At 31.6% G+C, this 13770-nt stretch overlaps 3 protein-coding genes across 3 annotated transcripts; 2 read left to right on the top strand and 1 right to left on the bottom strand.

Moving 5' to 3' along the window:
* The first annotated feature begins 329 nt into the window (after positions 1–329).
* LOC131603242 (CASP-like protein 1E1) lies at positions 330–1327 on the top strand. Its single transcript, XM_058875544.1, has 2 exons — positions 330–640; positions 883–1327. The coding sequence occupies exons 1-2, from the start codon at positions 411–413 to the stop codon at positions 1223–1225; spliced, it is 573 nt and encodes a 190-aa protein (XP_058731527.1). The 5' UTR covers positions 330–410; the 3' UTR covers positions 1226–1327.
* A 722-nt stretch (positions 1328–2049) lies between these two features.
* On the top strand, positions 2050–3626 carry LOC131631822 (uncharacterized). Its single transcript, XM_058902597.1, has 2 exons — positions 2050–2841; positions 2935–3626. Exons 1-2 carry the CDS (start codon positions 2662–2664, stop codon positions 3316–3318), a joined length of 564 nt encoding a protein of 187 aa, XP_058758580.1. The 5' UTR covers positions 2050–2661; the 3' UTR covers positions 3319–3626.
* A 1531-nt stretch (positions 3627–5157) lies between these two features.
* Positions 5158–9612, bottom strand: LOC131631816 (uncharacterized). Its single transcript, XM_058902588.1, has 10 exons — positions 9347–9612; positions 9101–9255; positions 8914–9007; positions 8094–8164; positions 7904–8010; positions 7289–7410; positions 6592–6680; positions 6209–6268; positions 5724–5828; positions 5158–5625 (listed from the first exon to the last, which is right to left on the bottom strand). Exons 1-10 carry the CDS (start codon positions 9501–9503, stop codon positions 5509–5511), a joined length of 1077 nt encoding a protein of 358 aa, XP_058758571.1. The 5' UTR covers positions 9504–9612; the 3' UTR covers positions 5158–5508.
* Positions 9613–13770: the final 4158 nt, after the last annotated feature.

Here is a 13770-nt window from a genome sequence, read left to right as displayed (position 1 = left end):
ACCGATTAAAATATTTAAGAATCAAAGTTAATAAGTACTCTTGAGACAATACTGATTAAAAAATTTAAATAAAAAATAATGCTTTAAAGTTAAATAATACTTAATACATTAAGAAATTAAATTCCAGACAATGCAGTCAGTAAGTAGATATGGATTATTTTTCCCGGTTTAAGAAATTGCATTTATTTTAACCCTGTAAAATTACCTAAAACATTAATTTATATTCTACAAAAATCACCGCTAAACAAAAAAAAAACATATGAACATAAAATATTCGTCAACAATATTTGCGGCTTTCGTATTAAATACAAACTTTCCCTATTCCAAGTTCCATCACTATTTAAGACATACACTAACCTTCTTCTGTGAAAACCCACTTCAACATAATTAAGCTCTGTGTTCTTGTTACAATGGAGAACCAGAGTAAGGCTATCTTTGCTGGTACAGAAGAGAAAAAATCTCCTAAGAGTGGTTCTTGTGAATTGATTCTTAGACTTCTGGCCTTTGTTCTCACCCTTGCTGCTGCTATAGTTATTGGGACCGATAAGCAAACCAAAGTTGTTCCTATTAAGATTGCTGATTCTTTGCCTCCTTTCAATGTTCCTGTTTCTGCTAAGTGGCATTACCTCTCTGCCTTTGTGTAAGTTCCTATTATACTCTTCCTAATTATATTGTTTACAGAAATCCTACAACATATAATATAGGGTCGTCCGTCTTTAAGAGCGTACAAGACAGACTATCGTACAAGACCTAAATATTTGTCAGGATTAAATTGTGATAACATAGAATTTTTATTTATTTTGTCACAGTTAAACTGTGATTAATTTACACGAAATTTCTGAAAATTTAAAAAGTGAGTAACACTTTTTTCTCTTGTTGAAGCTACTTTATGGTGGCAAATGCAATAGCATGTGCATATGGAGCCATCTCTATGTTACTCACCTTCTTAAATAGAGGTAATAGCAAAGTGTTATTGGGAACATTGATCACTATGCTTGACACATTGATGGTGGCTTTGCTATTTTCCGGCAACGGTGCCGCCGCCGCAGTGGGTCTTCTTGGCTACAACGGAAACTCTCATGTAAGATGGAGCAAAGTGTGTGATGTGTTTGATAAGTTTTGTCATCAAGTGGCTGCCTCAATTATTTTGTCTCTGCTTGGATCACTTGCATTTCTATTGCTAATAGTGATTCTTCCCATCTTGAGGTTTCAAAGGAGAACTTAGTTAAAAATTTAATCATAATGTTATATTTCTTTACTTTATAGTAGTTTGTTATATTTTTTACTTTTCATTTTCACACTTAAATTTTATGTAATCTATTTGGTGCAATCTATTATGTGTCATTTTAAAAGCTTCTCTTCAAGTTGATTTAAATTTAGTGTAGATTTACATTTTTCATCTTTAATTTTTTCCTCTATGTTTTACCTTTACATTTTGTGTATGTTAATTTAAACATAAAACATAAGTCTTTTCTTTTCAATCATAAAACTTAACCAAACATTCACACACAATAAAGTCGTTTAACTTACCATTGTCCATATTCACACTAATTAAAAAATTATTTGTGTTGGGAGAACTTGTTTCACAAATTAATGGACATAAAAGATGACAGTTAAAATTAGAGAGGGTTAGAAACTTAGAATAGAATTAGAATGAAGATAGTTTTTTTCAATTGATCTTAGTGGATTGCAGTGAATGGAGAGAGAGTGTATATAGTTAGAAAATTAACTATAGGACAAAAATACAAAATGACAATTTGTTTAGTCACTTATTAAAAAAACCACTACAGCTCAATTATATTGTCAATACTCCTGATTCATATCAACTAATCTTCTCGTCTCCATCAATTCTTCCAGACTTTCAAATCTTATTTTCTTTAATAGTTTAGTTAAAATATCTACAAGATATATATATTTCAGTCTTGCAATATTCGATCTTCAATTTTTTCTTACAGATTTCGTTTCAAATGGTATGTTGGTACGTGACAATATTGGTGGAAAAAAATTGAGGTAGAATAATCAAAACTCCTATAAATAGTAGGGGTAAAAATACCTTTAACCTTAATTTTAATTATCAATTGTTAAACCGGTCTCTGAATGGGTCATTAAATTGTATATTTTTAACAAATGAACCAAAAAAAAGTGAAGATCAACATAATACTATTAGATAAGCACAAGTATAATGCAAAGATAAAATTTCTGACACCTAAACTAATGTAATGTAAACAAACTTTCTTTTGCTTCCATTGCATTAATTCCAAAACAAACTCACCTTTTTCTTCCACTTTTTGTTGTTGATCATTGTGTGGGGTCCAATAATGATCCAACTCATTCCTTGTGCAACAAACAACACGGTTATTTTCATCGCACCTCTTTTTTCCTTACAAAACGATTCTTATCATTTAATCATTTCTAACTAACAATAAAAAAAACTTTAAAATGTTCAAAATTTTATATGCATATGATTGGTCAGAGGAATCAAATCTTTTTTTTTTTTTTATTCTTCTCCTACAAAAGTACCATTATGCCTAATCCTAACCGTTTTTGACCCCAAACAAAATCTCACTAACTTTTTTCTCTTTCTTTCACAATTCACAAAAATGCAAAACCGTTTTGTATATAAATCATGAGTTTGTTATTCATCCATCATTTTCACTAGTCATGGAAAACCCTTCACCTTCTTCAACAACCATAATGGGTAACACAAAACGTGCTCGAGAATTGGGTGCTAGTGCTACTACAAAACCCGAAGAAGTTCTTAAAGTTGAACGTGGACGAAGGAAGAAAATGTCTCAAATGTTCACTCAACTTGTCACCACTGTCCCTGCTCTCTTACCTACAGTTAAGATCGTTCATTCTTTCTTTCTTTTTCTTCATAGTTGAATTTTTCAATGTTGAATTCTGAAATGGGTTTTTATTTCTTTGTTTTTTAAGGCTACTAGGGAAGTGATTATAAACGAAACAATTGGGTACATTAAGGAACTCGAGAGCAAGAAGAAAATGTTGGAGGAGATTAAGGAATCCAAAGTTGAAGGGAGTTTCAATTTGTTGGTTCCGTGTCGGAATAGAAATTGCTCTGTTTCTGTTACGGTTTCGAACAATGTGGCTTTCTTTGGGATTGAATCGGTGGCGAAACCAGGTTTGGTTATTGTGATTTTGGAGGTATTTTTTAAGAATCAAGCGGAGATTTTAGCCGCGAATGTTTCTGTTAATGATGGAAAGTTGAGATTGGCGATTACTGCGTTGGTTCAAGATGGTATTGATCATGGTAACAGTGGGCGTATTGAGAAGATTAAGAGAGAGATTATGGGTTTGTAGGTTGCATTAATGAATCATTAGTTTCATGTTTTGTTTATTTGGTAATTATTTATGTGATTGATATTGGGAATTTAGGACCATGACCAAGTGGCATGGATTATAGTATACATGTATGGATATTGATAGTGATGAATGTTTTGAGTAAATGAATTAATTGGTGTTGAAATGGTTTTTGTGGATTTTATTGTTGGTCGAGAATTAGGAGACCAATTTTGATTGTTTTTTACTATGGAAGGAAAGTATCAAAGTTGGTTAGAGAAAGAAGAAAGACGCGCTTCATTATCCCAATCATTGCATGCAGTGGGATGGGATGGATGGACCACGTGAATATAACATCGAATGTTGTTGTTCATTTTTTATTCTAATTATGTTTACCAAGCATTGCAAAGATTTATCATAAAATGCAGAAAATTCTGGATAGGGAATATGTTTTCAAGTTTTTGGTGTGAAAATGTGAGTCATAAATAGTAGTGTGTTATTTCCTTCTACTTATTTGCCTTGCACTTTTTTATAGGATTTTATTCACCTTTTTTTTGGGCTCTTTAGTACCAATATACTCCGTCCCAAATTATAAGAGAAAAAAACAAAATCACGCTTATTAACAAAATCACCCTAAAAACACAATCATTTAATTTATAGTTTTTTTGAAATAAAGTGGCTTTGGAAGATGTAAAAAAAATTCTAATTGGTTGTTGGTTATAGAAATGATGAGAGAGAATGTAAGTTAAATGCAATTTGCATTTAATTTTACCTTGAAAGAAATAAAAGATGATTTTTTCTCTTATATTTTGGGACAAGAAAAATGCATTTTTTTCTCTTATATTTTGGGACGGAGGGAGTAAGCAATATATTTAGAAAAGGAGTTAAATAGTTATGCACCTATATTATAAAACAGTTTTACACCCTCGGCCAATAAAAATACATCGTTCAACCATGTTATATCATTGATAATTTAAAAATTACAGTTTGATTTGAAAGGATATATATTAATGAAAGGATATATATTAATGATTGATTGACAATATAAAATTATTTTACACAGTCAATGCATCACTCATTTTCTCTTAAAAAAGTACATTCTTTGTGTAAGTAATTAAAACAAAAAATTAATTGAAATATTTGTAAAAAAAATTATACCGTCAATTAATTACAACCATTGACTAATTTGAAATGTTTGACTTTTAATTTAATTTATTTTAAAGTAATACAATTGAAATTGAATGGTTGTGATGGTGTAAAAGAATTTACACCGCCCGAGAGTGAATAGCAATTACACTCTTAAAACTAAGACAAAATTATTCCTATTAATGATAGAAAAACCAACCAAACTTACCCAAAAAAAAATCATTTTTTAAATATTACATGTACCTTTATACTTTATTTAATCATTTCAAATATGAAATTCGCTCATAAGGCTAATAAAGTTTAGGTGTTCTGATTGATCCTGTTTAAGATCACAAAACTATAAAGTTTGACATTCTCTTTCAATGGGTATCCCTTGGATGCAAAATGTTTATTAGAATAGTTTTTCATCAAATGTTTATTAGAATAGTTTATTTATCAAAGAAAAAAAAAACAAATATTAAATGAAGATAAACTCAAAGTTTGTTTTACAAGTTATAGAATTTAATCATCATGCACACACTATCAATGTAAAAAAAAAAATTACATTATTAATACATCACATTCATTTATAGACATTGACTTTAAAGATTTCAATAATCAAAGTCAATCATCTCTTATGATTTAAGAATGACTTAGTAGAAAAACTTATATTGTGAAGTTCATGAAAATAAATTAACAACAATTTATGTGAGTGTTACATAAAACCAGCGAGGGTAAAAGGACAAGATTGCATCCTCACTTGTATTTGTAGAAATGAATTGTTTGCACCTTTATAGTAGAAGGCTAGAAGCACATGCCACGTTATTTTTGTTTACACATACTGACATCTAGACTTCAGTTCTTGAAAAAACATGCTAAATGCCACCAATATGCTACATAAACCTTGAGCACTTGGGGAGAAGAATGGAAGCAAAAAAGTAATAATCATATTCCATGTAGTAATCAACATTTGCTATGATCGGATAATTTGTAGCTAACTAAGGATATGCCGTCGCATCTTGATAAAGAGACCCTCCTCAAACAAGCATATTCTAAAACCTCGAGTCATCAAATCTTGAACCCATGCTATTGTGGAATGCTTTCTCTTCGGTTTAGGTCTTCCAAACTTATGTTAGCCTCAAGTCCCGTGTCCAAATTATTAACCATGTCAAGGATGTCAGATTTCAAAGAGGCTGCTAAAGTCTGTCGATAAAGCAGAAAAAACATGTTACTGTCTTTAGAGAGACATGATAGAACTAAAATGAGAACATAGAAATTTCTTTGCAATTAAAACAGTGTACCTTTCTTTCCTCTTCTTTTTTGTGCTTAAGAACTTCCAAAGGCCACTCCGATACAAGTTTCTGAAGTTCATCCTTCATGCCTGACTTTTTGGCCTCAGACAAAGTCTAGCAACAATAAAATCAATAAAACTAAGAGTTAAACAAGACTATCCAGAGACAGACATATATGACCTCCCACTCAGTTTACTACACTCATTCATATCATATCATTACCAAGAAAAAGTGTTCTAACAAATGCAATCAATGATATAACTATAATTTTTCATCCTCAGCAATTGATGAGGAACTAATTTGACTCTGAACTGAAATATCAATACAAAAGCTATAACTTTTGCCACAATTCCAAAACCATTCTTATATAAACAGATTTGTACTTTGACCAATCTTTCCAGGGTAATAACATTACAATTTCATCTAGCGCTGTATTATTTCTATTTGAGAATCATTTCTTTGTTTCACTCATCGGTGAAGAAATTTATCCATACCTGATTTAGAACTTGAATGATGGCAACGGCGTCCCTAGGTTTACGTTCCAATAGAAGGCCCTGCAAAATCATAAAAACAGGCTTAGCTTGCTATCAAAGTGGAACACAGCTATAACACAATCAAGCAACTGGGAAGTCGAAGCACGTATCAGCATTGAGAACATATGTGATGCAAAATCATATTAGGTAAGGATTCTCAAATTGGGAAAATTATAAATATTCTTCTTTTATTTTTCTTTCAAAAAAACAATTGATCTCTTTTTAAAAAACAGATTGGTGAATACGAACATGTCTTAAAAGCAAAATAATTATGTATAATATTAAGCAAAACTGAAGGATATCACACAATAAACTACACACACATGTGTGAATGGATTTGCTACCTTGGCGCAAGAAAACCCAGTTGCCAAAGTGTGCGGCTTCATTGAATCAGATCTCAACTTTTCTATTTTCCATAGTGACTCAGTGTCTCCTACAAATATGAAAATTAAAGGTATAAGTTAGTTCATCATAAGCAGAAAAATATTTTAAAAAGCCCAGAAAAATCATTTATGGCATGGTCTTGAAATCACATGATACGGCTAATGTACTATATGTAATCATTGCCATCAAATTAGTTAAGAGGTTATTAATATAGTTGAACTAACTTATTTCAAAAATGACATAGACGGAGCAAGTCAAGGCACATTAGTCACGGTAATCTTTTCTTAGCATGATTCCTCAGTCCAAAATGCAAGAGTGCAAAATGATCAACAGTATAAACAAATTCACAAATCTGGTTTTATTGTTTTATGTGAAATTATATTCAAAAAAGTGTGTATGTGATTATAGTCTCCCTTTTGGGTTTCTTTCAATTTCCTAAGAGCTGAGAAAACACAGCTTGCCAACATTGGGGAAGATGCAAGTTCGGAGAGAAAGAAAAGCCAAAAGCCAGTAAATACTAGGCAAATTATTATCTCCATAGTTTTATGAATAGTTTAGTGTTCAATTTAGGAATAGGAATCCTCTTTAACAAACTTCTGTTGAAGTTCAATAGCAGCTTATAGAATTAGGCAGACAAAAGACATCATGTATGAGCACCTCTTTTGGCAGCAAATCTCATCCATGTTTCAAATGAGGTTTGTCTTAGTTTTACACCAGCCTTGACAAACCTCTTTGCGTACTTATTAATTAACTCCCATTCATCTGTATTGTAACAAATGCTGCAAATGATTGATCCAGGTAACAGGTCAGAAAAACATACTACAGAGAACAGAAGCAGCATAACAAGACAATACTAAAATAAACCTTTAGATGCATCAAAAAAAGGCTAGATTCTTCATTCTTTTTAATCCTGATTTGCTCTACTTTCAGATTCAAGGAGTGGTTTTTTGGGTGCCAATACATGTTATATTACACTGCATCTAAACATTTCGCAAGCTAAGAAAATCAAACAAACTAACAGCATTATAGGCTTGTAGCCTAATGCACAAAGAAGCACCAAATTGCCTTCATACAATCAAATAGAGCTTTGGGGGGACTAACAACAGAGCATGATTTGAAAATGAAGCATGTCAGCCAGTGCAAAGGGAACAGCCATTAAATCAACAAAAAATTCAGCAACAGCTTTTAAAGGTAGACACCATATTCAAATCTTATTCACAGAAGACCCTTTGTACCAAGCAAAACAGTGAAAATGCAAAAACAATAACAGACCTGAAAACTATATCTGCTGTGCCTGGTTGCAATGGTAAATCATTCCTCTTCAAAAGTTTCATTACTTCCACCAATAGATTAGTATCATTGTGATTCTTAGCATATGTCTGCAATAAATTAACAGTCACTTACCAATTGCAAACAGGAGGCAAAATCAAAGAAATTAGAACATTAGAACGTCAAACAATACCAATATATGGTGTGCAGATGCAACACTTGGCTCCAATCCATAGACATTATGCTTCCACAAAGCCTTCTTCCCTGCTCACACATTTTAAAATCAAATAACCTTAAAATGCCATTTCATATCTTCAAATTTCACAAATAAAACAGCAAAACAACAACAACCAAGCCTTATCCCACTAAGCGGAGTCGGCTACATGGATCAACTTCTACCATAATGCTATATTGAGGATCATTCTTCTATCCAAATTGTTAACCTCGAAATCTTTCCTAATAACTTCTCTTAGGCTGTGTTTGCGAGTTTTGAGTGAAGGGGAGGGGAAGGTTTCCGAAAACGATAATTTAAAAAATATAGGAAAATATTTGACATTTTTTGAAAAAATAATTTTGTTTAGAATGATAAAAGAGTCATTATCATTACTATATTTTTAATTTTCAGAATATTATAACAGCCTAAAAAATATTTGGATATGTAAGCCCTCCAAAACCCTCCTTCAATACAATTTTTGAGTTCCCCATATTATGGGGTTTTTGGTGTTATGAATAAAATCAAATCCTCCAAAACCCTCCTACCCAAAATCTTTCTATTCTTTTCACCCAATCCTTCTTATTTTTCAAAGCCCTCTCCTCCCTTCCCCTCCAAACTCGCAAACAAAGCCTTATAATTTTTCTAGGTTTTCCTCTATATATATAGTTGTTTGACTCCTCTTCATCTGATCTACTATCATTATCAAAGAATCTATAGGCCTTCTCTCTACATACCCAATCCACATAAATCTATTTTCCACCGATTAAAAATAACAAAATGCAAACACAATAAAGCATACCAAAATCAAGTGCCCCAGCATGAACACATGCTTTAGTAACTTCCCGGCAGAGACTGCAGTTAAAGTCATCATGTATGCGAAGATTCGACAACCTCTGCTCACATAAAACAAAAATTAAACTCATCACCATATCAAAGAGACTGAATCAACATATAGATAGAGGTTCTGCAAAAGAATAAAAACTAACGAATCTGCGGAGGTTCTGCAAAACATCAAAGAGAAGACTAATATCCTGACTGTGTTTACAATTCGCAATCATTGACCACAACCAAGCATTTGGAGGCATGGATCGTTTAACATTCACAGACTGAAGCATTTTATCATAAAGATCCTTCACAGCTTCTACATTGAAAAATTCAACAATACATATCAATGAACATCACAAAATTGAAATTTGAAAAAGGAATTTACAGGTAACAAATGAATGAAGAACCTGTTGGAGTTTCTTCAACATTATCAACTTCAGAACTGTAATTGCGTTGTGCGGGCCCCGAGAGAAACGGTTGTTCGGTGCTTCGAAGATGAAATGAACGGAAAATCGGAGATTGCAAGAGCCGAGAGACTCGGCGAGCATTTGACACCGCTTGCATGATCTGAGAAGGAGCGAGTTACAACTCGGGTGTCGCCTCCGGGTGAACTCGGTAGATTTGAAGAAGAAGGAGAAGCTTAAGCCTCGTCTCAGGGTTTACGACACATGGAGAGTGAGGGGGGCAATTTGGTGCGAAACACCCTACATTTGTTGGCATGGTCTTCCATTTTTGACGGCCTGGATTCTCCCTTGACAATTTATCATTTAATTAATTCAATTTAAATTATATTAGTATTAATTAAGAACTAAATATGAAAAAAAATTCTTATGATGTGTTTGTTTTAAGTTATAAAATTACATTCTTAAGAATTATATTTCCGGGATTATTATTCTTAGGAATAATATTCTTATTTATGTGTTTGACCAAAAGTTAGATTTTCAAGGAATGTTTACAAATTTAATATAATTAAAAAATTATAAAAATTAAAAATTAAATTAAATGTGAGTCTTAGTGAGAAGTTAGAGTTAGTTGGATTTTATTCTCATAGAAATATTGGGTTCCCACCCTTTAACATGAGAATAAACAAGGAAGAAATCATGTGTAAAATAACTTCCTGAGAATAAAAAATATCCGGAAATAATTTTCAAAAACTAGAAACAAACATGGGATTATTGCATTTCTAATATCATATTCTCAATAATCTTATTTTGTAGCTGGAAGGAAACACACCCTTAGAAATTGTGCATTATTGTAATTAAAAGTTGGTAATTAATGTATGTGTTACGTTTTCCAATACAAATTTCTATCTTTATATTTTTGTTAACATGTGCCCTTGTGGCACATGTTAGCTTTATCCATTATTAATAATATAGTGAAGAGACTGTCGAGATTTTAGATATTGAAAAAATGTGAATTTGATCAAAATATTCAATAACAAACCTACAAGAACACTAACCTCAAATCAAATTACACATTTAACATAAATTACACATGTCAAGTACATACGGGTACTCATCTGAATCTTACTCGAATTTGATGGAAAAAATTGTTTTTATTGAGTTTTGGTTTGGGTTAGGATTTTTTTCAATTACAAAACATGAGAATGAATTAGTATTCACTCTGAATTCATCCTCAAACCTGACATGTTTATTGCATTATGTGATTTATTGATTAGTTTTGATAATTTAGAACATTAAATATGTTATCAAAGTTGTAATATTTTGATTTGTATTTATTATTTGAAATATATGTATGGAACTTTTTAGATTGTTTTATTTTATTATTTGTAATAGAATTTCATGTTGGAAAAATAAATAGCTTTTATTAAAAAAATTGATTTCACCATATTGACGATGGTGGGGCGGGGATATTCAAACATAACTCGAACCCGTTTGGGCGAATTTGGTTTTAATTTTTCATTTTAGTAGGATATCAGGGCGGAGAATGAAAATTGTTTGGAGATTCGAGTTTCGATTTGAAGGAGGTAAAAATTGTCTCCGGTCCATGCCTACCTTGAATACAATTTATCTATTATTGCGTTCTCATTAAATGAGTTCATATGTAAATCGCATGGATTTATGTTTGAAATGAAGACAAAAATCCTTGTAAAATATGGAAGAAGCCCTAACAAAATGTGGAATGAGAGAATATATGCATCTTTATGGATGAAAGAATACAATATTCATTTCTTGAGGTATATTGAAGTTGCGTGTCTCATATACATTAAGGAGGGCCTCTATGTGGTTTTGTTGTTTGTCTCTTAAACTTTACTCTCTTCTTCAATCACGCATCTTTAAGGATCGAGTTATGGATTCGTTCTTTGGCATACATAATTCAAACTGTTTGTATTTGAGTTTGAACATTATACTTTAAGTCAATTAGTCGAGTTTTTGGAACAAGAACCATAATTGAGGTTAGTTTAAGTCATTTCAAAAGTAGAATTTCAAAACATTTTCAATAACTTTAAAATATAAGAATTCAGATGTCTAATTCAAATCACATAATCCCTTAAGTCGATTCAAAGTGAAATGAAAGGAACGGAAAGTTGTGTGAATCTGTGAGTTGAATCACAACTTTAACATGAGAGAGACGGGGGGAGAGAAATTTTGGAAATTAATTTTAAACAAGTGATTTTATAAATAAAAAAGGATTTATATTTCTCACAATTTTAAATTCTTCGGTTGCTGTTAAATTATTCTAAAATAGGTATTTGTAAATTATTCTAAAAAAGGATTTATATAACTTGACTGTTATTTTTCTTCCATGGTCTACTTAAAAACCATTAGAGATATGTTAGAACTAAGTACTAGTACCAAATTGTTGGTTGATCTTCACGAACCAAAAGTGGGTTTTTTTATGAAGGTAAAACTCACAAACCAAACAGAGACTTCCTAGGACAATCCTTAATACAAACAAGAGCTTTTAATGGTCTAGCTTGTAACCAAACAACGACTTCTTATGGAAGAATATTTTACACAAGAGATAATTTATTATTGGTAAATTACAAATAAGTCCACACCCAAAATAAAGATTCTCATTTAGACTAAAAAATACTCTTGAAGTATTATGACTAAATATATGCTAGAAAATTGAGAGTTTTAAAGAAATGATGATAAGAATGAGATAAATAAGCTCTCTATTTATAAGACAATGCATGGTCTAAATTTGGAAACAAATCATGGACCAATTCAAAATCATAACCGATTAGGCTAATCGCTTAGACACTCAAAATAATCGATTTGTTAAGATCACGAATGAAATATTTTTATATATAGGTGTTACCAATCATTAAGATAAAGTCTTATAGATTTTAGACTCAATCAAGCATTGTCTAATCGATTAGGTTCGTAATCTATTTGATTATTCAGTTAGAAAGAGTCTTCTAATAAATCAGACATTTCCTTAACCAACTGGCTAGGCCTCAAAAACATTTTTAGGTGGTTTAAATAAAATATGAGAGGCTTCTTAAATGTTTTGTGTATGTGCGTGTATGTATGGTATTCAACCATAACATTTCTAAAAATACCCTTGTGTCTTTATAAGACATTGGTCACTCAGATGAACACGTCCAGACAAGCTTTCACACATATTCTCTTTCATAACTCCGGAGCTTTAGGTTTGGCATCATTATATTTAACTTAACATCGTACAGGAGCCTTGAATATTCTTAACAAGGTTTGAGATATCTTTATGTTAAATATTATCATTTCATAGTTAAAAGGTTAAACCACAGTTGGTCCTAGAAATAAAAGTTTTCACTTGAATGCATTTGACCACAATGTTGACTTCAAATAGATGTCTTGATCTTCAAAAGCATAACTTGGTTTGGGAGGATATCTTATTCAATCATCCTTAGCATTTTTGACTGTTTGAACTATTTTCAATAGATACTAGATTCACTAAGTATATTTTGATATTATATGTTGCAATCATCAATACTAAACAACTGCTTAGTTGTGGCTTAGAACTTTTCTTTATCAATAAACTTTAATGTATTGGATCATCTTGATAATACATGCAAGCACATAGATCTATACTGTCAACTAAACTTGCCATTCGTATATTGAACACCCCCCGAAACTAGACTCCAACACAAATTGGTACCTTAACAGATTTTGCCTAATTGATGACCTATCTTGAAGCAACTACCAAGAGAACAATATAATCTTAGAAGGTGACCTCTTACACATACTATAGAACCCCCTCGAAACCCTACATGACACACATTCCCTGAGACCACACAAAGCCACCAGGTAGTCATAAGTAAAACTGAGCGAAGACCTATAGTTGGGTTTGGGATGTGTTGATGTGCATAAGGTATATCCTCATGCACGGTGCATAAATACTCAAATATTGTTTATATTACTCAAAGTATTATATTTATTACTCAAAATAATATACAGATTACTCAAAATAGTATAAATATTACTCAGAACAATAAATATATTACTCAAAATAGTTAAAATTCGATATTACTCAGAATTGTGTAAATATTACTCAGAATAGTGTACTCATTACTCACAATTAATAATTACTCATAATTAATAGATGTGTACAAATAATACATATATTATTCATGGATTATGATATTATTACTCGTTTCTAACTAAAATGTTACTCGGAACAATTTAAATATTACTCGTACGAGACTTATGCACCGTGCATAAGGATATACCTTATGCACATCAACCTGACCCGTTGGGTTTAACTTCCAAATCCAAACATCTTTCAGGCTTTGCCTACCAACACCTGAAATAAGGTCAACCAAAGCCACAAGGAGCTCATCATCCTGGACTAAAATTGTATGTTTCCCCCTAAAACTCCAAAC

Source organism: Vicia villosa, linkage group LG1 (assembly GCF_029867415.1).
Source record: "Vicia villosa cultivar HV-30 ecotype Madison, WI linkage group LG1, Vvil1.0, whole genome shotgun sequence".
In the NCBI taxonomy this organism is placed as follows: Eukaryota; Viridiplantae; Streptophyta; class Magnoliopsida; order Fabales; family Fabaceae; genus Vicia; species Vicia villosa.
This window is presented reverse-complemented; position numbering and strand designations above follow the sequence as displayed.